The 26,376-nt window shown below is 43.8% G+C and overlaps 1 protein-coding gene across 5 annotated transcripts in view; it reads left to right on the top strand.

Moving 5' to 3' along the window:
* TLK2 (tousled like kinase 2) overlaps positions 1-26,376 on the top strand; it is a 66,268-nt gene that overhangs the window by 9,006 nt on the left and 30,886 nt on the right. For 2 of the 5 annotated variants that reach the window (XM_075911372.2, XM_075911371.2), the window contains exons 3-11: positions 7,069-7,140; positions 10,739-10,808; positions 12,163-12,206; positions 13,741-13,836; positions 17,604-17,771; positions 19,963-20,058; positions 21,186-21,278; positions 23,434-23,544; positions 23,871-24,007. In XM_075911372.2, the coding sequence (XP_075767487.1) occupies positions 7,069-7,140; positions 10,739-10,808; positions 12,163-12,206; positions 13,741-13,836; positions 17,604-17,771; positions 19,963-20,058; positions 21,186-21,278; positions 23,434-23,544; positions 23,871-24,007 (887 nt within the window). The remainder of the gene's footprint in view (positions 1-7,068; positions 7,141-10,738; positions 10,809-12,162; positions 12,207-13,740; positions 13,837-17,603; positions 17,772-19,962; positions 20,059-21,185; positions 21,279-23,433; positions 23,545-23,870; positions 24,008-26,376) is intronic. The other 3 variants (XM_075911373.2, XM_075911374.2, XM_075911375.2) reach the window with 3 other exon arrangements.

Raw genomic sequence — 26,376 nt, 5'->3', positions numbered from 1 at the left:
AAATTCAAGCGGCCAGTGTAGACAGCTGGCAAGTTTTTCCGGAAAAGTGGCTGATTTTCCGGAAAAACTGGCCAGTCTAGACACAGCCTTGGTGGCTGCGGTAATATGTTCAGTTCAGGTTTGGGGAATGGACTGTTTTAAGCTGGGGCCAGATGCCAGTTAAGTCAGTCAACTTCCACGCTCAGGTAAGGGCTTTCCAGAGCATTGTGGGTTACTTACATTACAATGGAAGTCAGTACAGCTTGACTGCAACCCTTCTCATGATTCTTAAAAAGAAAATGGGTGACAAGCTTTTGTGAGTTGCCAAATTTGAGTAGGTTTTCAAAACCCAAAGGAGGATTCCTGCATAGTCTGCAGCTATATTACAATATGAAAATGTGCTGTGCATAGATACTTGAAGCATGGGCCTTGGTTCAGCACTCAGCCAGATGAATGACAAGTGGGGAAATTATCAGCAGGAAATTACTTCCTTGTGGAGAAATGCATTGCCATTGGGTGAGCCCTATAAAAACTCCTTTCTTATTTAAATGGCCTGTACTTCAACATGGTGATTGATCCCCATTTGGCAAACCTTCTCCAGTGGAGCATTATCTTGAAACAATAGTCTTAAATTAGCTGTAGCACAGTCACAGATGCCAGTGCTGTTGGACTTCCTAGTAGCAAGGAAGATCTTTGGCAAACTTCTCCTGTCCCAAAAGTTACAAGTAAGGGAATTGGCAGGTTCCTATTGTAGTCAGACATTTATTTTGCATTGTATACTCTATCCCAAGTATTGTCTCCTTGCTCTCTTTGAAAAGGTCTTCTATCTTGTTGGGATTTGTTCTGTACCTAATGGTAGTATAGCTTTCAATTTTATACAGTCACAAAGTGAGTGGAAATGGAAGTATTGTACATTTATTCTTCTGTCAGACACTTAATGCTAAGTAGGAAAAAACAGGAATGAATACAGGTGTTTGAACTACATACAGTTTTATGGTAGTAGGATGTGGAAAAAACACCCAAAATGTACCGACTTACTGTGTATTTAAACCTGTTGTACGTATTTTTGCTAAGGGCTTGATTTCTTGAAGATCAGTTGGCATCTGGTTAGATGACTTGGGGAAATTACCAATGTGAACCACCTTGCTTCCATTGTGAGAAGAGATTTAGCTGAGAACGTTACTTTGTTCCTTAGGCTTTCTGGGTCATTTGAAATCTTCACTACTCTAGTTTCATGTGTATTCTAGTGATCAGAAGAGGCAACATGCTGTCATGGAGGACTGGGAATCTCAAAAACTCTGTTCCAGCATCCTCTGCTGACTTGCTTTTGATAAATGAATTGTTTAACTTCAGTTCCTTAACTGTAAACTATGGCTAAGGCTTTGCCAAATATTTTGGGGTTCTAAGATAAAAGGTGCTATACAAGGTGCTACCTCTAGAGGAGGGGAACCCAGGTTTCATAGAGAGAGAGATTTGCGTTTGTAGAAACAGGCTTCGATTCCCAACCTAGTTCCCTGTTAATGTTCCATCTTCTAGGGCAGTGGTCTCCAACCTTTTTGAGCATGAGATCAATTTTTGAATTTAAGTGTAATCCAAGATGTACCTCAAATATAAATACCCTTGCACCCACCTCCTTCCCACCCCTTCTCCATCCTCCCTCTCTTGCCCATCCTCACTCACTTTCATCAGGCTGCGGCAGAGGGTTGGGGTGCAGAATCTGGTCTTGGATTAAGGGATTTGAAGTGGGAGAGGAGCCCTGAGTTGTTCTTGGGGCAGGCAGTTGAGGTATGGGGGGGTTCTAGGTGCAGGCTCTGGGATGGTGTTTGGATGCAGGGGTTTGGGGGTACAGAAGGGGGTTCATGACAGGTAGGAATTCGGGATGTGGGCTCCTGCTGGGCACTGCTGGTGGCTTCTGGTTGGTGGAGCTAAGGCAGGCTCACCGCCATCTAAAGCAGCAAACTCCATCCCAAGTCCTGGTGTGACCCCTCTCTGCTCTGGAAAAAGGATATAGAGTTGGAGGTGGCACCCTTCCTCTCTCCCCTGCCCGACCCTGCAAGCAGGAGGCTCCCTGGCTGGAGGGGCAGCTCCAAGGCCAAGGGCAGGAGATGAGCAGCAGTGGGGGGAGGGGCATCTGAATTGCCAGCACTTGATAGCCTCTTGGCCAAACCAATCAGGATCATCTGTCAGAGGCTCAATGATCTACCAGGATCAGGATCTACTGGTTGGTGCCCACAGTTTTAGGGGCTGCATTTTAAATACAGTGTATCTTGATGTAGGACTGGAGGCCTGATATACAGGTTTTACCTCCCTAAACCGGGACTCTCTGGTCCAGCAATATCCGTGGTCCGTTCCTGGAGCACAGAGCCCGGGAACAAGGAGGCCTGGTGGCAGGGCAGGCACGCAGTAGGGAGGACTGGCAACCAAAGTTCCCTCTAAGCTTTTCTATCTATGTGTGGAATAATTTTATGTGCACCAAAGCAAATGCATCTGTGCACCACCAGTAGAAATACAAGCTGCTGGCTCTGGGCAGCGTGGGTGCTCTGCTAATCAGCTGGGAGGCATTTGAATCTCTCCTGGCACTTGCACAAGCACTCAGCTTACAGGGAGCACGGCTGGCAACTCAGCCAGGAGGGGAGCCCCATGTTGGTGGAGGGATGGTGGGCAGCACGGCAGGGAGAGGGAGTTCTGGCCCCAGTGTCTGAGGCTCTCTCTGTGGCCAGGGAGCTCTGACCCCCAATGGCAGCCAGGGATCTATGGACTCCGGCGGCAGCCAGGCTGTGGTGCTCCAGCAGCAGCTAGAGAGCCCCAGGAGGTTTGGAGCAGCAGCAGCAGGGCCAGGCTGGAGCCCTAGCCCAGGGGCAGTAGGGCAGCATGGGCCATGAGGGGAGAGACCTCCCCTGGTCTGGCATATCCCCTCATTTGGGACTGGTCAGGTCCCGTGGGTGCCGGACCAGGGAGGTCCAACCTATGTGCTTATGTTGACCATGGTATAGGACGGAAGAAAACGAGTCTATTCTGTCTTTCCCTATATACTGTTGGGCTACGTCTACGCTGGCATGATTTTCCGAAAATGCTTTTAACGGAAAAGTTTTCCGTTAAAAGCATTTTCGGAAAAGCATGTCTAGATTGGCAGGATGCTTTTCCACAAAAGCACTTTTTGCAGAAAAGTGTCCGTGGCCAATCTAGACGTGGTTTTCCGCAAAAAAGCCCCCATCGCCATTTTCGCGATCGGGGCTTTTTTGCGGAAAACACTACTGTGCTGTCTACACTGACCCTTTTGCGCAAAAGTCTTTCGGAAAAAGACTTTTGCCCGAACGGGAGCAGCATAGTATTTCCGGAAAAGCACTGACGATCTTACATGAGATGGTCAGTGCTTTTCCGGAAATTCAAGCAGCCAGTGTAGACAGCTAGCAAGTTTTTCCGCAAAAGCAGATGATTTTGCGGAAAAACTTGCCAGTCTAGACACAGCCTTGGTGTTGGAAGCATTGGGATATTTGTGTCTCATGATTTCCAAGAGAAGTACTGCTTTGAGCAAAGCCTCATAAAGTAAAATTAAACACTGCCTTGTATTCTGAATTCCATCCTTCAAGAAATTGTGGTTAGAAATAAATAACTATTTTGTTGCTTTGCAAGACAGATTCTATTCCAGCTTGTTCTTTTATAGCTGTACCTACATGTTAATTAGGCCAGCTATGTTCAGCTGCAGAATAGTTAATTCTGGTGACAGTGTCAAAGTTCAGAACACTGCATGACCGTCAGAGTCCATGTGCGGTTTTCAAGTGAGTGATTAGGAAAACAGTTTTTTAAGTCAAACTGTACATTGTTGAGGATAAACATGCATCTGACATTTCAGGAGACTCTCTTCTGACTGTAGACAGGCTACATCCATGTTATCCCTCTGGGCTGTTCTAGAATACTGGTCAGTGGGATGAAATATAAGAACCTCCTTAAACAAATGAAATATCCTCCTGTGTACAGCCTGCCCTGAAAAGCTCAAATGTGGCATTTTTAGGAGCAGCTGCTTCTGTCACTTACTCTGCATGTGTGAAATGGAGGCAGTGAGATTGTAGAAAGTGTGGGAAGAACTTTCACTTTCATCTTGATAATATTAGAGACCCTTTAATATGTCTGAGGCAGGACACTAATCTGAGGTGCGTCTGCACCTAGTGAACTTTACTAAGGTGTAGAGGCAAAGTTTTAATGTTCTACCAAATGCTGACGTCTTGAACGTGCCGTTATGGGTCAGGTTCATAAAAGGAAATGATGGATTTTAGAGGGCATCACTTGTGAAGTTTATTAACAAGCTTTTTTAAGTGGGCAAAGAGATTAACCTCCTGTCACCACCAGCCATAAGATCTACTAAGTTTATTACGGCTAGATGAAGGCTGTGTTTATATCTGTGGTTAGTATTGGTACTTGTTAAATTCTGTTTGTTGGGGGTTCATCATTTGGTCTTTTTAAAAATGCGCCTGCTGTTAGTTGGAGTACAAGATCCATCAAGAAATAACCTGCTGTGAATTTTTTTTAAAACTATCTAGATTTTAGCTGCCTTGATTATTTTAAATAGAGAAGTGGGGTAAAACATTTTAAATAAATAAAATAAATAAATCAGTGGTGGGCAAACTGTGACCTGTGGAAAGTGCGGACCTCCTGCCTGCCCCCCCCCCCCCCACATGCCTCACACAGTGGGGCACCAGGGCCCTGCACTTCCTACGCCTCCCCTCTCTCCCAACACTTTCGGATGAGCTGTGAATCAGGTGACTTGCTCACTGCGAAAGGGCTAAGAAGGAGAGGGAGGAGCAGGTCAGCGTGGAGCTCCAGTGGACAAGAGGCACATTGGGGAGGGGGCAGACAGGGCTGTGGGGCTGCAGGTGGAACTCCAGTGGGTCGTAGGCTGCTGTGACCCACTCATCCAGCCCACCCACTATTTGTGGTTGTACATCCCTGTTTTAAATTGTCGGGGGGAGGGGAAGAGGAGGAATCTATTTTTAGCTTAAACTTTTTTTATGCGGGTAGATGTTTTTTGGGGAGGACATAAAGGAATTATAACTTGCAATATGGATTAGAAAATAACTGTTAACATCTGAAGTTTTTTTAAATTGTCTGAAATAGTCTTTCAAACTATTCCACTATAGTTTTTTTCAGAATACTTCTTTGTTTCTCCTTTACACACTCAGATAAACAAATCGGTACTTAACATTCAAGGTGTAACACATTTGCAGCAGTTGAAATTAGGCGTTATTTTGAACTTTTTGCTTCTGGCTGAAATGCATCACACCCGTAACGTCTTATTTAAACATAGTTGTGCTAGTATTACTGGAATGTTCCGTATATAAAGCTGAGGTGGGGGGAAGGGTTTCCTCACAAATCTGGCTTGGTCATGCTGTTATTTCAGCACAGTCTCCATTTCATTCATATGGAGAATTAACTTGGCATAATAATAAACTACTGTGATGGAGCCTCTTTGATACTATATCAAAGCTTCTGGTTTTGGGTGCAGTCAAGGGGGATTTCTCTTGTCTAGAAAGTGAGGCATATTCTTTCAGTGAGCCGTTAGGTGGTGATAAGGTTGTAATCTCCAATGCTGACCTTACACTGTTCCTGTTGGAAAATGTGCTTAGTGTTCATTACCTTTTCCACTTGCTAATTAAAATCACCTGTAGCTTAAGCCTTTATATGTTGTTGCAGTGCCACCCAACCCACCATCCTCCATTGCAGTGAGGAAAAATGTAAGGGGTGAAATGAAGTAAAAAACAAAACCAAAAACCCACCATAGGGACGACTTTTGTCCTGTCACTCCTCAGTAAAGATCTCCACTTCGAATCTTGTTTTTTATGTGTTGGGCAAGAGTGCCTAAATTTTTAAACTAATTATTCTGTGTACAAGTATTGAAATTTGAGGTAACAGTAAATTTGCATGACTTGCTCCAGTTTCCTTTTAGCTTAGATTTACTGCAGTCTTTGGACCACATTTACAAAGGCCACTAATCGACTTAGGAGCGGCCCGAGGCCGGCTGCAGCAGCTGGCGCCCCAGGCAGAAGGCGCGATCGGTGCCCCCGCCTGCACGGCTGTCAATGGCCATGACATCATCATCGGGCACCTGGGCCAGCAGCGCCCTAGGCAACTGCCTAGTTTGCCTAGCTTCAGGGGCTGCCCCTGGACTTAGTCACCTTGTGCAACTTGCAAGAGTGCCTACCAACATCTTTTAGTGCCTCAATGCCTTTGTAAGTCTGATCCAAAATTCGTGTCCAAATGCAGACATTGGAAGTGATGGGAGTAAACCTTTCTAGTTTTGGGTCAGTCAGGGATGACTGACTTACAAGAGAAGTTCCTTGCAATATCAACTAGGGATATAAGTGATAGTCAACTATCCAATAAGCATGTCAACTAGTGACTCAACTAGTTGCTTCACCCCACTTGCTGCCTCTTTCAGAGAGAGGCAGCGGGGAGGAGGAGGAGCCGGAGCTGGGGGGAGCCGGCTTAAAAGCTGGTTTCTCCCCCCCTCCCCCTCCAGCACCATTTCCATGGGAGGCAGAAGCATAGCGAGGGACTGGGCATGAGCCAGGAATCAGCTGATTCCCAGCTCCCGCCCAGTGGCATTTAATACATTTAAAAGGCAGAGCTGTAGCAGGGTTAGCTCCTGGGGCCAGGCGTTAACCCTGCTGTGGCTCTGCAGTTTCCCCCTCTTATCAACTAGTTGATGGAAATTCCTAGTTGATTAGTTGATTAAACACCATTTAACATCCCTAGTCTCAACCAGTAAGAATAACAGATGGCAGCAGCAGTAGCTAGCTTGTCAAATGGAATGAACCTTTAAATTCTTAGCCCCAGGTAAAGCAGATGCTTGCTGGTAAAGCAGATGGTTGCTGGAAAAGCTGTTTTGCTTTGCTATTCGGCAATTAAAATGTTTTCTTTCACAAGCTAATTGTTTTAGCTTTACTAATATTACTTTAGGTAATATTTCAAAGGGCATGAAAACATCATTGCAAAGTGTTTTAAAAGCTGAGCTCACACTAGGACATGTTCACAACTTTCTTGCCTTCTATGAAAACTGTCCCTAAGTTCTTGTTTTTGTTTTTCCAACTGTAGGGTCCATTAAATAGCGAATCTTCCAATCAGAGCTTGTGCAGTGTCGGCTCTCTGAGCGATAAAGAATTGGAGGTAAGTAGTCACTGTCCCTAATAATCATCAGTTATACGTTGAACGTGAATGGGCTAACAAATCCCAGAATGAATCACATGAGCTGGTGATCAACTATGCCTAGTTCAAGGCTTTTGTGTAGAATAGCTCGCTGGAAGACTCTAGACTGAGTCCAAGTCATAAAGACTTCAGAACATCATGCAAGACCATCTAGTTGAGGTTTTCTCATCATAACAAGTGCTTTAAAAAACAGAGGGGCAGGGGTTACTGCAATTAGAATGGGAGCTTGAAACTCAGCCCTTAGTTGCTGTTTTTAGTGGTAGGTGACTGTGTTCAGTTGCAGTTTTAGTCAGACCAAAATAAACGTCCAGGCCTGTACCCACCCGCCTTCACACTTCATGTTCTCATGTACAAGAAAATAAGAATGTATGTTAACTTGACATGTAGAATGAAAAGGAAATAAGGTAGAATAGTCGTACATATTTCCTCTTAGTTACTTTCCTTATATTTGGGTTAAGCACTTGAACTTTATTGCATAAGCAGTTTTTTTGAACTGCAGTTACTTTTAAATTTAAATACAGATTGCCTGTTATTAACGCAGCATCTAAGTTTAGATAGCTTGTCTAAACCCACAATAAGATAACTTCCTACTTCACTTACCAGCCACATGTTGAGTTTTAGATCATTATTTTCCCTTTAATACATTAGAGTATAATAGGTATCAAGTATTTGGTGCAATAAGTATTGTAGAAATACTGTATCTTGAACTCTGGACTTGACAGGTAAGTAAATTAGAAAAAGGTTTTCAATTATTTGAAGATCATGCGTATTAAATGTCTACATTTTTATTTTGCACAGGATTTTCAGTCTACTAGAGAATTTGACATAGACAACTAGGTCTTCTTAGTTAATCTATCACTCTTTGCTTTCCAGTTTAATGTTCTAGTGGTGGATAGGTGATCTTATGTATCCTGCCTATTATGCAGCTGAATGAATGGGAGACCTACTATTTAAAATTGAATGTTAGTTTAAGGATAATATTAAGAGGAAATATGCTTTGTCTCCCTTTGTAATCGTATTGACCCTGTTACCGAGCCTTTGGAGCCCCTATTGCACGAGGACATTTGTGAGATGCGCCTGTCAGCAGTGGGGTGCAGATCCCCCTTTACTTTGCATTGAGTCAGCAGTTTCTTGTACCAATATTGCATCTATGTAATGGCTGGTGGTGTTGTCAGTCAGGGCCTGTTCATTGTACTCAGACTGACAGTCTATAAAGTAGTGTACAGGTACAGTTGTTACTTTGTGTCTTTAAAAAAAAAAAAAGTGCCGAACAACCCTTTCCACCCTCCCATGCCAAACAAAACCAAAACCCAACCCTCATCTCCATTAGGGATTGCTGGGCCGGCATGTTCCCTCGGATCTTAGGTTTAATTTCTGGCAGTGTCCGCTTCATTCCTTAATCTTTTCAAAGTAGGTGGGTTTGTTTCTATGTTTACTGTGTGTGCATCTTAGACCTCAAGTTTCTAAGAACCATGAATCTAAAGTTTGTCTCAAAAGTTTTTGCCAAGATCTTCCTACCCTTTGTGCCACGGTGAACGTCGCCTGACGTGATTTGCATAAACATGTAATTTGGAAAATATTTTGGGATAAAATGTGTGATGGAAACGAGCAGATTTTTCTCCGTAGTAACCTTGACAGATTTTCTAAGAAGTAGAACTTGATTTATTTCCTTGCATCTCACTTGGTTTTGAAGTCTTCATGCAGGAACACTTTACAACTGAAACATTTCACATAATACAGTAAACTTCCGATAAACTGGACCTTTAGGACCCAGGGGGTGCTGGATTATCAGATTTGCCGGACTATCGGAAGGGGGGGCTATGAGAGGTCTGGGGTGGGGTGGGGGGGATGCCACCCAAGACCCCTCATAGCCCCCCCCTTCCGATAGTCCGGCTCTGCCCCAGTCGTCCCTGATTCAGCCGCTGCTGGTCAGTTTCAGCAGCGGCTGAATCTGGGACACCTGCAGCAGAGCAGCTGGAGTGCTGCCTGGTTGGTCCGGTAGCGCCGACCCTTGGCATGGCGAGACCAACCCAGCAGCACCCCAGCTGCTCTTGGGGATGCCTGGGACAGAGCAGCTGGGGTGCTGCCGGGTTGGTCCCGCAGCGCCACTCCTCGGTGCTACTGGACCAACCGGGCAGCACCCCAGATGCTCTACCCCAGGTGCCCATAAGTCAGCTGCTGCTGATACTGATCAGCGGCTGACTCCAGGAAGACCGAGGCAGAGCTGCTCTGCTTCCTGGAGTCAGTCGCTGGTCAGTTTCAGGAGCGGCTGAATCAGGACGCCTGGGGTAGAGCAGCTGGGGGGTTGCCGGGTTGGTCCCACAGTGACGAGGAGCGGGGCTACTGGACCAACCCAGCAGCACCCTAGCTTCTCTACCCCAGGTGTCCCCAAGTCAGCTGTTGCTGAAACTGATCAGCGGCTGACTCCAGGAAGCCTGAGGCAGAGCTGCTCTGCCCCGGGCTTCCTGGAGTCAGCTGCTGGTCAGTTTCAACAGCGGCAGAATCCAGATGCCTGGGACAGAGTAGCTGGGGCGCTGTCTGATTGGTCTGGTAGTGCCAATCCGTGGCGCTGCGAGACCAACCCGGCAGCTCCCCAGCTGCTCTGTCCCAGGTGTACCCAAGTCAGTCGCTGCTGAAACTGACCAGCGGCTGATTCCAGGAAGCCCCGGGGCAGAGCAGCTCTGCCTCGGGCTTCCTGGAGTCAGCCGCTGGTCAGTTTCAACAGCGGCTGAATCGGGGACAGCTGAGGGGCTGCTGGGTTGGGTCCCGCAGCCCCAAGGGGCAGCGCTATGGGGACCTACCTGGCAGCACTCCAGTGCTCTGCCCTAGGCGTCCTCGATTCAGCCGCTGGTCAGTTTTAGCATTGGCTGAATCGGGGAAGCTGGGGGCAGAGCAGCTCCAATGGTCCGGCTGCCCGGAGCACTTCTGGGTTCCTGATGGTGCCGGACCATCAGGTGTGCCGGACCATCGGAGTTTTACTGTACATGAAAAATCATTTTTATAACTAACTCAAGACCACATGTGGATACTAAGAAAACTAGAAATCAGTTGGATGGAATTTTCGAAAAGTGCTAAAGTGACTTAGGAGCATTTGTACCCTTAAAAGGCAATGTAACTTGAGCTCCTGAATCCTTTAAGCATTTTTGAAAATCCCATTCCTTGGAACATAAACAGACTGGGTCCAGTTCTCAACTGCCTTATGTAGTCATTTAGACTAGTGAAAAGTGCACGTTAAATGCCGTTCTTCTGATTTGATTGAATTTTGTGCTTGATCTGCAGCAGACTAAAAGACAAAATGATGTACAGGGCAACGAAGAATCAACCTTACAGTGTCTGAAATAGAAAATAATCTCTCCTGGTCCCACCCCTACTGATTTTTTTAACATGTTTTCTTATTTTTGCTGTACATGGGTCTGAAGGTAGATAATTTCTCTCTAAGTAAAATTATTGTACTTGGGAGCAGGGATGACCATTGAAGATCTGCAACCTATTTAGTATGTTGGCCATTTTTAAAATTTGGGAATAACAGAAATGTTAACTTTGAAGTATTTTTTAACAGACTCCTGAAAAGAAACAGAATGACCAGCGGAACCGGAAGAGGAAAGCAGAAGCATATGAGACCAGTCAAGGTAATCCATTCTCCTGACACTTCACAGGATTCGAACAGTTGATAATTGGCTTCATTTTTTAAAGAGTTGTCATGTCTAAGGAGAGTAATGGTTCATCTCAAGAGTGTGCCGGGCTGCTTGTTAAGAACTTTGAAGTACATGCTGTGATAATGTAGTTTCCTTTGGGAGACTCACTGTTTCCATTGTAAGAAAAACATTCGGTCTTATAACAACTTACTTTAGAAGTAAATATGAAAGTCATAAGTGTAGAATTCTTATTGGAGACATACAGTAGGGCCAGGTTGCACAAGGAGAAACTGGATATGGGTCCTCACATGAGTTAAGTGGATATCATTTGCTCAGTGACATGGGTATGGTCTGCAGCTGAAATTTCTCTTATTTTTGCTGTATTTTGAAAAGCTTTCTTTCTTTTCTACATTGTTCCATGTAATAGACAGAATCTACTTTAACAAATAGAACAAGTTGTACTCAAAAGTATAAAATAGCAAATATCATCTTAAAGAAAAGAAAGAATCCGATTTCAGTCCAAGCTCTCATGCTTCTGTTACTAGGTGAACATTTAGAGGAGGGAATGAAAAACTATTTTGGAGATAGGAATCTGCTCCTATAACAAAATAACTGAGATTATTTTGGTCGTAAACTATACCTATAGGCTATGTCTATACTATGAGTTTTTGTGGCAGAAAATATGCTAATGAGGGATCATTAGCATAAGTCACGACATCGTTAGCATATTTTCTACCGTTTCTTTTTGTGCAGAAACCCCTTGCGCAACAAGAAATGGCAGAAAATATGCTAATGATGTCACGACTTAGGCTAATGACCCCTCATGCATATTTTCTGCCGCAAAAACTCGTGGTGTAGACGTAGCCATAGAGTTTGGAAAGAAGGCGGAACAAAGTTAAATTTTAATAAGTTTGTATTAAATAACAATTATCTCTCTCGCTGTCATGGAAAAGATTGTGGAAGGTTTAAGGTACTCACATTGAGTACAGTAAGTAACACAGACAAGAGTAGATTGTAACTTTTATTATACTCTTACCTTGAAAGAAGCTTTGAGGGATCCAAATTGCACAATGTGAGAGCAACTATTTCCCTTGTTTGCAGAGAAACAAATGTCATCTGATTGGGTCTGTCAGTTTTGGAATTAGTCAAACTGTCAACTCTCCAATTTGTAAAGCATAGAGATTATAATCCTGGGATTAACTAGTGCCATGTGGAGGCTCCTCTGTACTAGGCGATAAAGTGCATCTATGTGCGCATCTTTATTGACGTGAATATTTTTCTCAAAATAGCTTCAGATGTTTACATTTACAAATAATCAAGTTTGCCTTCTTCTCCATTTCCCTTTCAGGAAAAGGCACTCCTAGGGGACATAAAATTAGTGATTATTTTGAGGTAAGCCGATTTAAAATTGCATTTTCAGATAAATCTGTTCTTTAATCTTTGTTTCAGGATTTTTTTTTAAATGGAAAACTACAGTAAAACTTAAGTTACTCTCACCTAGGGATGTAAGCGAGTAATGGAGTCGACTGTTTGCATCCCGTCCACCCCTTGAGCTGCCTCTGTATTAGAGGCAGCAAGGGGGTGGGGAGCATGAGTCAGTGCTGAGGGAGCCAGTTCCCCCCCACACCGTCTCAGCAGTGTCGTCTGCCCCATGCTGCTGCCTCGATCAGGGTGAGGGGAGGCTGCTGCGGGGGTCGCTCCCAGACCTGGCGCAAGCTGGGACTGAGCGCCTTCCCTTATCAACTAATTGTGTAGTCAATAAAAATGTTATCAACTACACAATTAGTGAAATACCCGCTTCTGAACATCCCTACTCTCACCACTGCATTTAATCTTCCTGTGTAAGTGATCACTGTATCGGTCTGATGGGCTTAAGAGTTTGCTTAGGGCAGACTATTTGAATCTTGTTCCTAAATTAAACTTGTTCTCTTTCTTTGAATTAAACAGTTGCCTGACTAAATGTTATAAATTGTAGCTATGTTGACTTCTGTTGGGATCTGAACCTTGCCTCATGCAGCTGAGCCTCCTTTTGGCAAGCCCACTGCAGTTACAGTGTAAGTCCCTCTCCTGGGACTGAATCTGCCAACAAAGTCCCATTAATTTAAGTAGGACAGATCCTGCCTTTTGCAGGAGAGAGGCCAGCATCAAGCACAGAATGGCAATATCAAAACAGTGATGGGTGTCTCTAAAAACTAATATTCTTGGTATTTTTTCTTTCCAAGCATGTACAAACTAGAACCTGTTACTTTACATCCCTAACAACTTTTTCTTCACTTTATTCTGAGTATTTAGTTGGCTTGGAGTTAGCAATGCTTTTGCTAGCACCTTTTCCTTACTGTCTTCAGACATTGCTGAGTTAAAGTATGGCACAGTCCATAGTACAGAAACATAAGGACTTCCATACCAGATCAGTCCAGTGTTCCAGCAAATCTGATATCCTGTTTCTAACTGACAGCAGATGATTCAGAACAAGGTGTAATTCTCCCCTCCCCCATGCACATTTGTGTGTACATAGAATTCACAAATGGATATACCTGCCCAGGGCAAGATCTTTCTAACTAGATTGTTACAAGATGACTTATCCTGAACTGTATGTGTTTAGATCTCTAGATATAATTTCTTATTTTAAACCAAATGTAGCAGTGGATATTTAGCCATTGAAGGCATTCACAATCACCTCTTGGTATTATGGGCATAATAGATATAGTTCACATTCGTTTTCTGTTGAAAAATGACCAGACCTCAGTCAGTACATTTTTTTTTTTATTTCTTGTTGTCTTCAGTGTCCACTAAACAGGTTTCTAGGACTTATAGAGAAGCTCTTTATGCTTTAAAATAAATGTGCAGCTTCTGTCTTTTCCCCACTAAACTTGCTCAAGCATAGTATCTTTATGAAGTGATTGATCATATGTATCTCTTTGGTCAGTTTGCTGGGGGAAGTGGTCCAGGAACCAGTCCTGGCAGAAGTGTGCCACCTGTCGCCCGATCCTCACCACAGCATTCCTTATCCAATCCCTTACCAGTAAGTATTCCCTCTGAGGAAGGTGTTAAATGATGCAGTGGATATGCCACAGACAGGAGATTTTTTTTCTGAACAAATAAGGCAGAATGTTTAGTCTCTGAATTAGTTTCAGGATCCTGCAGTCTAAAAAGAGCTAATAAACTGTATCATAGCCATAAAAACCAAGGGTCCAGGGCCTGATATGGGCATGTCTGTTTCCAAGTAGGTAGTCTAATCTTAAAACAGTTTATCTTACACACTTCAAACCCCAGATGCCATTTCTTGATATAGTATATAGTATATATGAGTTCTGTCTTAAAGGGGTTGTGGATTGGCTTATGCTCCTAATAGATAAAGTAGAATTAACACATTTTCCATTCTGTCATTCTGAATGCTCTGCTTGTCTATTGCATCCCTCGTCCTGCACTGTTTTGTCTTGTCTATTTCAATTCTGAGATTTTTCCGGAGAAAAAACCGGCTCAACAATATCTGCATGGTGCTTAGTTCAGTTGTATCCTGGCTTTCATTGGGGTCCATAGAGCTACTGAAATACAAACACGTTGCTGTTAGTTCTGCAAGATTTTATTCCACACTGATTTTCAGGTGCCTGTAGCTTTTTGGGAAAATCAGTAAAAGCTTTTGTGTGTGTGTATCCCCATTATCAGTTTTCTTTCATTGAGAAAATTTCATTGTGCCACTTGGTCCCTTTTGCAATGTTCAAACATAATAAGAACCAATATTTAAACAACTGTTAAAGATATTTCAAAAGCTGCTTTTGTGTTGGATCATGTAAGTATCTTTAAACACCCTTTTGAAAATGGCTTGAACTTAAAACTTCAAATTTTCTCAAGCATTTGGAGAACAGTATGACCGTTTGGAGTATTTTCTGGAACAGTGTATACTGATGATAAACCAGATACAATGAAGCATATGAGCTTTCCTGACTAGTCTATTTTGAAGTTATTTGCATACCTCAAACTCATATTTGTCTACATTACAATGCTGATTGCTCTGGGAATTGTATCCTACAAAGTGCCACAAAAGTGAGAGTTTGGACCTCAGATCAGCATACATCACCAGATTTTAATGAAGTGCTTCCAGTGTTGCCTGGAAGTGAACAGGGAATTAAGATATATTGCTAGATTACATTTAACGCCACAACATCTCACTTATTTAAAAAGAGAAGTTAAATGCAAAAACCTCTTACTGATACCTCCTGGATGACATTTTATATTCCCAACATTCAAGACAGTTGTTCCCTGAATCTGGGTTCCTGTGGTAAGTGTATAAGAGTCAGTAGTTCCTTTAGTGCTTTTTGGCATGTTAGTGTTTGGCATATATAGAAACCTGGAGAGAACCTTTCCCATGAAATCAAAACGGGAATCACAGGCAGCATTGGCTAACTCTGGTGTGTCTTTTTTACAAAGGTGCTTGTCACTCCTCTGTCCTTGGCAGAGTGCTTTTTTCAGAAGTTACGTGGGGAGCAAAAGCATGCACGTCTAACTATCCCAAACCTGTGGTGCTGGAAGGCGTCAGTTTAGCAGGGCTGGTGCTCAGTCCTCTGGCTCAGGCTGCTTGTTTGTTTCTTCCTCTCATGGTCCATGGGGAAAGGAACAAAACAGTCTGAAGTCACCAGACAAGCTTACATAAAAGAAATGGAGAACCTGTAAGTGGCTTACAGTAGGGATGTGAATGTGTACCTGTTTACACCATTAACCGATGGCTAAACCTAATGGTCACAGAGGGAGTGTGTGTGTGTGTGTGTGTGTGTGTGTGTGTGTCAGGGGTAAGAGAGGGGGGAGGGCAGCAGGCAGGAGCAGGTGCTCATGGGGAAACCAGCTTAAAAGCCAGCTCCCTGTGAGCATGGTTCCTGCCTGGCCCCCTCACGTGTAAACGTGTAGCTGCTGTAAATTTCAGCACTTACACATTTACAAAAATAAATATATTTTAACATCCCTAGCTTCCAGATGGGATATTGGCCTCTTCAGAGGGACCATGGCAGTATCACATTCACCCCCAAGTGTACTTGATAAAAACTTTTACTGGAGACCATTTTCCCTTCTGAATGCAGGGGGTCAGTTCTGTTTGCAAGGACAGGGGCTTCACTGGCTGTGATCTCTCTGGGGAGCTCAACAGCCTGGTCCCTTTGGGTTGCCCGCCCTCCTGGTTCCTCTTCTAGTCCTGGCATGATTGCAGGTGTCAAAGGGCAGGGCCACCAACACCAGAAGCAGCTGCTTACCTGCTTCCATGCCAGTGTGGGGTAGGGCCACCTTCTCAGTGTTCTTCAGATCCCTCCTCTTCAGTTCTGGTTCTCCTCTCTCCTGCAACCATTCTTTTTCTTTGTCTTTATTGTGTTAGCAGTTTGCATTTGTGAGACCTTTGTTTTGGCTACCAAAGGAAAACCCAACAACAGTAGGAACAGGGGGAAAGAGGAGAACATTTAATATCCTTCCCAGTTAAGGGAATTAGTATGTGGGGGTACATCTAGGCTACAGGCTTTTGTTGACAGAGGCTTTGTCGACAGATACTGTCGACAAAGAGCATCTAGACTGCATCCAGTCGACAGAGTGTAGAGGCGAAGGACGGTGTAGATGCAATAACGCCTTCTGTCCACAGAACTCTGTCGACAAAAGGCGTTATTATTCCTTTTAGAATGAGGTTAACTGCCGAGTTCTGTCGATGTTATGTCGACAGAACTCGGCGGTAGTGTCAGGCGCACGTACAGTTTTGTCAACAGAAGTCCCCTTTTGTCGACAAAACCCTGTAGTCTAGACACACCCTGTGTGGGGAAGGTGTTAAGCCCCTTCTCTGAAAAGATTGTCAGAGTCATTCACACTGCATGGAAAGCTTGTCTGTGGCCAGGGACCAGGAAAGGTAATATCTTTAGGAAAGGTTGCTCAGCTTTCTTAGAATATCCCTTGTCTACCTTGGGTCCTCTCATCCCTCAGTTGAGATTTCACAGCCCTCTGCTCAGATTTTAGTTCTTGCAGTGTCCCCATCTCAGAAAAGCATGCTCTCAGACAGGAAAGTAGGGCGGTGGCATTTCTGATGCTGGGCAAAGTAAATGAGCAGTTTAAAAACAAGTTTTATTCCATCTTTTAAAATCCTCTGTGTCCTGCCTTCAGCACAAATGGGTAGCAGCAGGAGAGGCTTCTGAGTGGGAAAATATGTAGAGATGCGAAGGCAGAAGTTTCCATGTACCGTATTTTAATGAGGCAAAGCGTAATGCACTGGTTTGAAGCTGGACCATCCCTAATGTGGTGCGGAGCCTGGTGCGAACCCACCACCTGCCGTACCTCTTTCCACGCCCCTTCCCCATTGCAGACCTTCTTCACAGCCCCTTCCCCCAAGTGATGTATCCCGGGAGATTACTGGGGGGGCCTGCCAGGGGTCAGCCTCTCTCCTCCTCCCCCTTGTCCCCTGCAGTGGTGGAGCCATGCAAAGCCACTCCACTCTGCTGCTCATCTCCCGGCTGGGTCACTTTGTTTGCTTGAAGGGCCCCAAAATGTGCAGATGTGGAGGGGACAGTATTTCCATTAGTTAGGGGAATCCTGCTCTGCACATTGACATGCTTTGCAGCACATTTCAAACACATGATTCCAGTCACTCCTATTGATCTTTGCTATCAGAGTGATCTTTCCAGAAGCCCTGCTTTTGTGATCAGACCCTCTCTTTGCTGGCTCTCCCTTGCTGGGCTGCTGCTTGGCTGACAACAGTTTTGGCAGAACCAGAGAATCGTCTATTTTTTTTTTTTAAAGATTTATTGTATTTTTTTAAATGTATTACAGCGGCGAGTGGAGCAGCCGCTCTATGGGGTAGATGGCAGTTCTGCAAAGGAGCCGCAGGAAGAACACTCTCCTCTGCCAACGCTGATGTCTATGATGCTGGCAAAACAGCGGCTTGAGAGTGAGCAGCTGGCACAGAGGGGAGCTGGCCTCTGTTTTGCTTTTGTTTCGGTGAGCAGTTTTCAAAAAACCCAAGCCCTGGGCAGAGGCTGTGTTAGGGATTGGGAATGGGATGTGGAGTCTTTCCACTGTAAGGCTCTGTTCCCATCTAGCCTTGATTCTTAGTGACAGACTTTACCATCATGACCATCTGAAAACTTGATGGCTCTCCAGGCTTGTCTGTTGGAGAAATCTAGCTAAACTGATGAAGCCAAAGTTGATTCCTGACTGATTTTAGGCTAAACCAAGGAAAGTATTCTCAAAGTTGAGACACAAGGTGGTGAGGTAATATCTTTTATTGGACCAGCTGCTTTTGGTGAGAGAAAAAGAAGCTTTCCATCTTATACAGAGCCATTCTTCAGGTCTGGGAAATGTACTCAAGAGTGTCACAGCTAAGTACAAGATGAATAAATTGTTTAGCATAAGTAGTTCACACATTTCAAAGCATCATTCAAGGTTAAGTGGCCTATTAAAACCTCTCTAGTCATAGGGAGTAAAGGTATGTGTGTGGAGGGGGAAGATGGCAGAGGGGTTAAGTGGGTAATGGATTGGATTTATGGTTTATAACAGTGTGTCTATTCAGCCCCTAATTTTTAGTATCTAATAAAATTGTGCATTTAAGCTTCCAGGCCAAACAACTGGAACTAGATCACATCGTGAAATGGGCCACCCAAATACCCTAGAGAACCTGCTTCAATGAGGAAATGAAACTCCCTCCAACCATACACTCTTGTAATCCCCTAATTGCAACAAGGAGGGTTTGTTGCCATTGGGAAAAACTTCCTAACTGTTAAGGTGGTTAAGCACTGGAATAAATTCCCTGGGAAGGTTGTGGAGTCTCCATCTTTGTCTAATCTGTTCGTAAAAGCCTGCAAGAAGGGTTGTCTGCGTTTCTATCACCCCACACGAGAACCCATGCTGTTTATCTTCAACAGTTAAAATCCATACACAACGGGAATGCCATCCTGAAAGAAATATTTCTGCCCTTCGGATAACCTCCTCTCCCCCAGCCTCTCCAGGCTCCCCACAGACCAGGACAAACAGGCCAACTCAGAGCAGAATCAGACCCTGCCAGAACAACCAATGTAAAACCTATGTAGACATATCTCCAATGCTGCAATTATCAACATCTCCCACAACAGGCGTTTCAGAATCTATGGCCCCTACTCACATCCATCACACATGGTGTTGCAGTGCACTGGAGGCCTCAATAACAGTAGGTGAAATGAGACAATCGCTGCATTTCTCGAACTTTCATGGGAAAATAATAGATCTGTTGGTGAAAACATCACAGAGCAATAACTCTGTCTGACCTCACACTCCTCGTTCTCAAAGGAAACCTGCACAGCACCTTCAAAAAATGAGCACTTCTCAGGTTTTTTTTCTTTTTCCCAATATGATTAGAGGGGTGCTAACTAGCCTCTGGTGCCTTGAAATGTGTTGACTATACTGAACAATTTATTCCAACTTGCACTTAGCTGTGACACTATTGAGCAAATTTCCCAGACATGAAGAAGAGTTCTGTGTAAACTCAGAGGCGCCTCTCTCACCCAAAACAGTGGGTCCAATAAAAGATCTTACCTCACCCACCTTGTGTTTCCTGGGACCAGCATGGTCACAGCAATACTGCATAAAGACAGCTGAGATCATTTTCGTTGATAAAATGTTACTGCAGTTCATAGAAGTATTGTGTCTTTACAGCGTTGCCAACCCTGAATATTCAAAAATCAAGAGTCAGGCTTGCCAAAAATAATGAAATTAGCTTTTAAATCCCAAGACTAGATGTAAAAATACTAGATTTGGTGTTTGTTTACCTTCTGCTTTTTGAGCCTTTAGGGTGCTCTTGAGACACATTTTGACGTTTTCTCCACAGGCACATGCGCTAGAAACTTTATTTTTGTTTGGAACAAAGGCTGAAGTCATCACACACCCACTTGACTCGAGGAGCTGGGGCTTTAAGGCAATAATTACCATGAAACTCATGACAAAATCGTGACTTGGCAACTCTGAATTGGGCTTTCTAAAAAGGATCCATTAATCTTTTGATAGCCCCAAACCTCTGCGGCGCGTAAAATGGCTTTATCTGAACAATATCATGCTGAGACCAGAAAGCATCTTCCTTATAAAAATGGGGAGTATTGTTCCATGAACAGTTGCAGTCACGTTAATAGCTGTTAATATAATTGTTGGCTTTTTGTTGCAGGCCCAGCAAGGCAGCCCTTCTTCTACAGGATCAGGGAACACAGAGCATTCCTGCACCTCCCAAAAACAGATTTCCGTCCAGCACAAACAGACACAGGTATGGCCAATGAACCATAACACGCCTACTGTGCCCCCTTACATCTAAGCTTTACGTTTGGTGCAGTTTCGGCACAGGGTGGCGGGGGGTAGACATGGGTCTTGGCAGGTGGTAACCCAGGGACTTCATCAGAAGACTGAGTTTGGATTGTTGGTGCTCTGTCTCTGTATTATCACCTTGAATAAGTGCCCCTTGTGCCTCTCTTTCTCTCTGTTCTACTCCACCCTGCTGCGCTCCAGTTCACAGCAGTGGTGGGAAGTGGAGCATGCCAGGGCAGGGCCGCTGTGGTGAAGCTGGGAGATGGGCTACAGTCCCCGCCAGGTCGCGTAGGTAACCCCCTAGATGCCACAGGTCCTGTCCGTAGGAGCGTTGGGGCATCCGCCCGATGGACAGGGGTGGCTCTGCCAGCAGCCAGGACTCTGGGCAACAGCAGAGGAACCAGCTGCCTGGGAAATATTTGTTTGTTTCTGCTGGTTAAAGGGACCAGTTCAGTTCAGGGGAGGCTATTTAAAACGAGCACATACAAATAGAAAATGAAGGCCAGGTGTGTGTCATCTCCACCACACCATCTTAGGGCTGTGTGAAGACTAACGTCTTGTCTAATTAATAGCGTGGCTATATAATGGCCAATCTGTGATCTTCAGTGTGTGTAGTAGTCTTGCTCCATCTACCTATCGAAATCTTAGTTTGAACCAAAGCTACCTTTGAAATCATGGCTGAGGCGCCATGCATTTTTAGCCTCCCCTTTTCCTAACTGTTGAGATTTCCTGGGAGAATATTGAAAACCAGAGGCCTTAGGGGCACTAAACAATTTCAAGAATGCAATGCAGGACTCTATTTGCAGCAGGTGGTGTGGCTTTTGCAAAACTCTTGAAATGCCACTGCAGTTTCAGCGTTCACCATGGCTGACTTGTCTAACGCTTGTCTGCTCGCCCTGTTGTGTGACCTTTATGCGAGGTGTGTGCACCCTGTAGAGTGAAGAGTTTTACAATGTACAAAGCCCTTTCAAGAATAAACTAGTCATAACCATGACAAATGGCTGAAGATAGAAGTCTGTAGTAAGCTTTCTGTAGCTGAAATATTGGCTACTTTCTTCTGAGTTTGATTTGTGATGTTTGTCTCTTCAGTCTGACCTCACAATGGAAAAGATATCTGCACTAGAAAACAATAAAAACTCTGACCTGGAGAAGAAGGAGGGGAGGATAGACGACTTATTAAGAGTAAGTGTGAACAAGGAAAGACACATGCAAAAGTTGCTTTTCGGAGCATCCTGATATTTCATGAATGAAATGTGTGTACAAATCAGTCTGCAAATCAGGATTTTTTTGTACTACCATTGGAGAAACTGACATTCTAAGGGCATGTCTACACTAGGAAATTATTTTGAAATAACTAAATTTGAAATAATAACTCCTGCTTTCCTCAGGGAATAAGCTTATTTCAAAATAGTTATTTCAGAAGTACAGATTTTAAAATAACCAGCCCTTTATTTCAAAATAGCGAGCTTAGTAGCATAGACACTCTGCTTATTTAGAGATAAGGCAAGTTATTTTAAAGTAACTCTCTTGTGTAGACCAGAGCTTAAAGAAGGAGGTAACATTAATACCTTTTTAAAGGATAATTGATAAATTGGTTAGGCTGAGAAGAGCTCTTCTTGAGGTAGAAACTATGGGAAGACTTGCCAGGATATGTAGAGATACCAAATGTATTAGGCCAGTCTAAGAGGTATAACTGTTCTGTCTCCTGATTTGTAAGTAAAAGAACTCAGAGGATTTTATTCTAAATGAAATTTAGTAGATTTGGAACTTAACTCTCCCAAGAGAAGTGATGGAAGCTGTCCTCTACATTAGAAAGCATACAAAGCACTACAGCTTGAACCTCTCTAGTCTGGCACTCTCTGGTCCAACAACATCCGTGGTCCAGCATGATTTGAGTTAGCTGGATGTCCACTCATCATGGATGTGGCCACGTTTCCCCTGGTCCTATAAAGTTTATTAACCAGTCCAGGCTCTGTGTTCTGTGCTGTTGTTTAGTTCTAATTTATCCCTAAATGTCTTCTTGGAGCCCAGTAAGCAGTAGAAATGTTGGTAATGGTGCTAAATAATATTGACCTCCCATGGTTCAGCAAATTCTCTGGTTGGAACTGGTCAAGTCTTGAGGGTACCGGACTTAGTTTCCTGCCCCTCACAGCACATTTTCTACTTGTCTATCTAGAAGACCCATCAGACATGTAGGCATGGTATTTACCCTAAGAAGAAAGCAAGAATCAAGGAGCAGAAAGCAAAACTGAACTTTTTCTCTTATTCCAGAATCTTCTGTATTGAATACATTCCATTAAAATCCTGCTTCTGACCACACTTGTCCTTATTCTGCAATGACTATACTTGCGTGTCTAGCCGCTAATATCTAGGAGACTATATATGTAAACGAGATGCTTTTCATGGCATGGGTAAAACATAAAAGAACAATTTTCAATAAGCCAAGATGACACACAGTTGTTTTCTAATGACCTCAAGAATCATGCCTAAAATCTTTTTTGAGAGATCTACACCACTTGAGGCTTAACTGGATGCCAAATGACAGATTTATTTTCTGGGTTTTAGAGATGTCCTTTTTTTGTTAACACAGGAAATACCCCTGCAAATATGGTGGTTTTGAAACACATCCCAGTTTTTAGAAAGAGAGTTTCTAGCAAGGTGACTAGCTGTGCCAGAGAGGAAACCTACAGCTGACCATGCAAAGGAAGTTACCTTGCTGCTTCCTGTCAGTGTTCACTAGAGGAAGGATGGTTCAGTGATTACTGTTTTGGCCTAGGACTTAAGATCCTTGTTCAGACTTCCTATGTGATCTTGAGCAAGTTACTTTAGATAAGACATAGCAATAGCTCTATCTGTATTACAGCTTATGTCGCTTGGAGGGGGAGGGAGAGTGTACAGATCACTCCCTACAGTTTAAGTTACACAGCCACAAGTGCCAGTATGGACGTAGCTATAACCGCTTGTGGGAGTTCTCTTCTGTCACCTTGGAGTGGCTACATTGCAGTGTGTCAGCTGCACCAGTGTAGCCAGACCTCAGTCTCTCTCTGCCTCAGTTTCCCCACTTAGGGAAGTGCTACTGTGCTCTTACCACATTTCCTGGAGTGTTGTAAGGATACATTAAGGATTGGGAGGTGCTCAAATACTCGGGTAGTCGGGGCCAGATAAGCGGATTCACTTGATATGGCAGCAAGTTGGCTGGTGATTTGCTTTATCTGACCTGTTGCCTGAATCCAGCTAAGCAGAGTACTTTTCAAGGCGATTCTTGGCTAGGCTTTTTCAGGCATCCTTGAGAGAATTCATATCGTGTCTTCACTTACCTTGTGTACTTTCTTTTTAGGCCAACTGTGATTTGAGAAGGCAGATTGATGAACAGCAAAAGATGCTGGAGAAATACAAGGAACGGTTGAATAGATGTGTGACAATGAGCAAAAAGCTTCTTATTGAGAAGGTGAGCTACTAGCTTTCCAAATCTCTGGGGAGGAAATGAAGGTACTTAAAAGTAAGCACTCTTTCCTAAAAAGTGGCATTTGGTAACAGTGTACTCCAGCATTGCCACTTGCCCCAGTGGCAAATGTGTGGTGCTTTCAAGGTAAGGAATTAGAAGTGGCTGAGTAGTGAACAGTGAGTGAGTTTTGCTGGTAAGCTGTTACTGAATCCGTGGATGATCATAGTAAGAATTGATTAAGAGTAGAGTATTTAAAATGCTACATAACTTTCAGCTCAAAATTGATCATTAGTGCTTGCTGATTCAACCCTTGTCTTGTCCTCCTTCAGTCGAAACAGGAGAAGATGGCATGCAGAGATAAGAGCATGCAGGATCGACTGAGACTGGGTCACTTCACTACAGTCCGGCATGGGGCCTCTTTCACTGAGCAGTGGACGGATGGCTACGCTTTCCAGAACCTCATCAAGTAAGAGCAGAAGCCCTTTTGTCTTTTCCTCACGAGGCAGAAAAGAAAATCCACCTATTGTATGTCTCATCCCAAAGCACTTTTGACTAATATGTAAGATCTTGGCCGTGATCTCTACCACCCTTTAGACTGAAATGGAGCAACTTTTTGACAAAGCTCCAGCAGTAAGGCCATACAGCAAAGAACGTCCATCCTGTAAAAACTCTATTAGAGTTTAGGGAGTCAGTCAAATGTTCAGAGTTGGTATGGCCAGAACCTGGGCTAATGCTGCATCTCACAAAAAAGGCCAAAGTGACTATAAGTGGTCAAGGCCTCCATCTTGCACCCATTTGAAATACAGAGATGATTGTGCTAGAATGAAGTAATGGGACACATCTTAAATTCTGTAGCAGTAATTATCTTACCTACATCTTCAGTTAGAAGTGAAATTTTCAGAGCTTTGGTTCCAAGCTCTACAGAGGAATTCTGTACATGTTCTTGACAGATTCTTTTGGATTCAGGTTTTGTTTAAAAAAAAAACACTTTTTTTTTTTAAGTCTGTCTTAGGCCAAAATTGAGTTGCTCCTGTCCTGCAGCAGTACATGTCTATGGTGAAAACAGATTTGCCTAATCTCTAAGAACAGCTAAACATATAGAAGATTTTCTCATAGTAGAATTCACATCTGTTTCCTCTTGGAGAGAAACCCTCCAATAGTCTCTTGTCCCAGACTGACAGCTACCTGGGCACAGTGATCTTATCTTCCCTTCTCTGATGCTTCAGAGGAGGCAAGACCATTCCTGGTGCTCCTGACCAACTGTGCAATGCTGGAGGTGGAGGAGTAGGCCTGAGGACGAGGGCAGGAATCCAATCTCGATTCTGGCATCAGTCTCTTACACCTTGGATCTTTAGATGGCTATGCACAAAGTCATGTGTTGTTATTGGTCATGCCAGACTCGGTGTATTATTTTAAAGAAGTGTAAAATAGAAAAATCCAAAATACTGTCTTTTTTTTTTTTTAATGGCAATAATGTTCAGAAAGAAATGTCAGATTCCTTTTACGCAAGTAATACCCTGTAAATTCCCACCTGACCCTAGGCCATTACATGGGACTGCTGTGCAAATAAATCTCAGAGTTGTGTGGTGTTGATAAGCATGCACAGACAAGAGCATGATGGGTGCCACCTGGAATGGGGGTACTGCTAAGCCCTCTGACTTGCCAGCTTGGGCTCTCTCTCACTGTGCTGCTGTGACAAGCTACACATCTGCTCCCAGACCTACACTTTCCCCAGTATTCACACAGCTAGGGACACACCCAGCTGCAGTTACATGTAGGCTGATCCACTGTATGAACCAACAGTAGAGAGGCTGCAGCCAAAATAATCACCAGCTTTCCAGCCAAGGACCCCAGAGCTGTACTATCCTGTCCTACTCTAAACCCCAACCAGTATGAATTCATTATCCAGTTCACTTCCCCTTCAATGTGGAGAAGAAATGCAACAGCCTTTGTCCCTTGAGCGAAGATTTCCAAGCAGTTCGTTCAGACTCTCTGGTTTAGATTTTAAAAGATTTTATGGATTACACAAAGATTTTCAGTGATTGTAAGTTATAGCAAACATCATAGCAGATTGCCTTGCAAGTAAACAGAAATGCAAGCTAAGCTTACCATACTAGATAGAAAGCATATAAGTTAGCAGTCTCTCGCCCTCTTTTGATGTAAGCATGCTTGCAGATTCTGTATACTTGGGATCCCCAGGTTTTTATACACAGACTAAAAATTCCTTCAGTTGGCGTCCAGCACTTCCCCCAGTTCACTTCTTGTTCCCTAGGTGTTTCCAGGGGTTTCTTGCATGGAGAATGAAGAGCAATGGATGATGTCACTCCCTGCCTTATCTAGCATTAGCATATAGCAGGAACCCATTATTCCAAAACCAGTTCCCTGACCAACTTGTGGAAAAATACAGACACTCCAAAATGAGTCCAGAGTCATGTGGCCTGATCACATGTCCTTGCATACCTTGCTCAGTCATAGCAGCTGTTACCTACAGGCTGTCTGGAGAGTTCTCAGAAAGGTTTCCAAGTGGCAGATAAACTTCTCCTAAGGACTGTTGTTTTTCCTAGTGATCCATTACCTTGAATAGGCTTTTCACAGTCAGCTCTCTAGACCTGCAGCATTTTGCCTACTGAATATCTGAGGTGTATCCACAGATGCATAGTCAGTGTTCATAACTTCAGATACAAAATGATGGGTTCATACAAATAGAATTCAGCAAATGATAACTTTTCCAGTGAGACCTTACGTGACCCGTCTTTTACCAAATGCAGCATAACCATATCATATAATACCACTATCAAGAAGATGTGGTGCAGTGTCACAAGAAATAAGCACAAC

Source organism: Pelodiscus sinensis, chromosome 29 (assembly GCF_052426305.1).
Source record: "Pelodiscus sinensis isolate ZL-2025 chromosome 29, ASM5242630v1, whole genome shotgun sequence".
Classification (NCBI taxonomy): domain Eukaryota; kingdom Metazoa; phylum Chordata; order Testudines; family Trionychidae; genus Pelodiscus; species Pelodiscus sinensis.
This window is presented reverse-complemented; position numbering and strand designations above follow the sequence as displayed.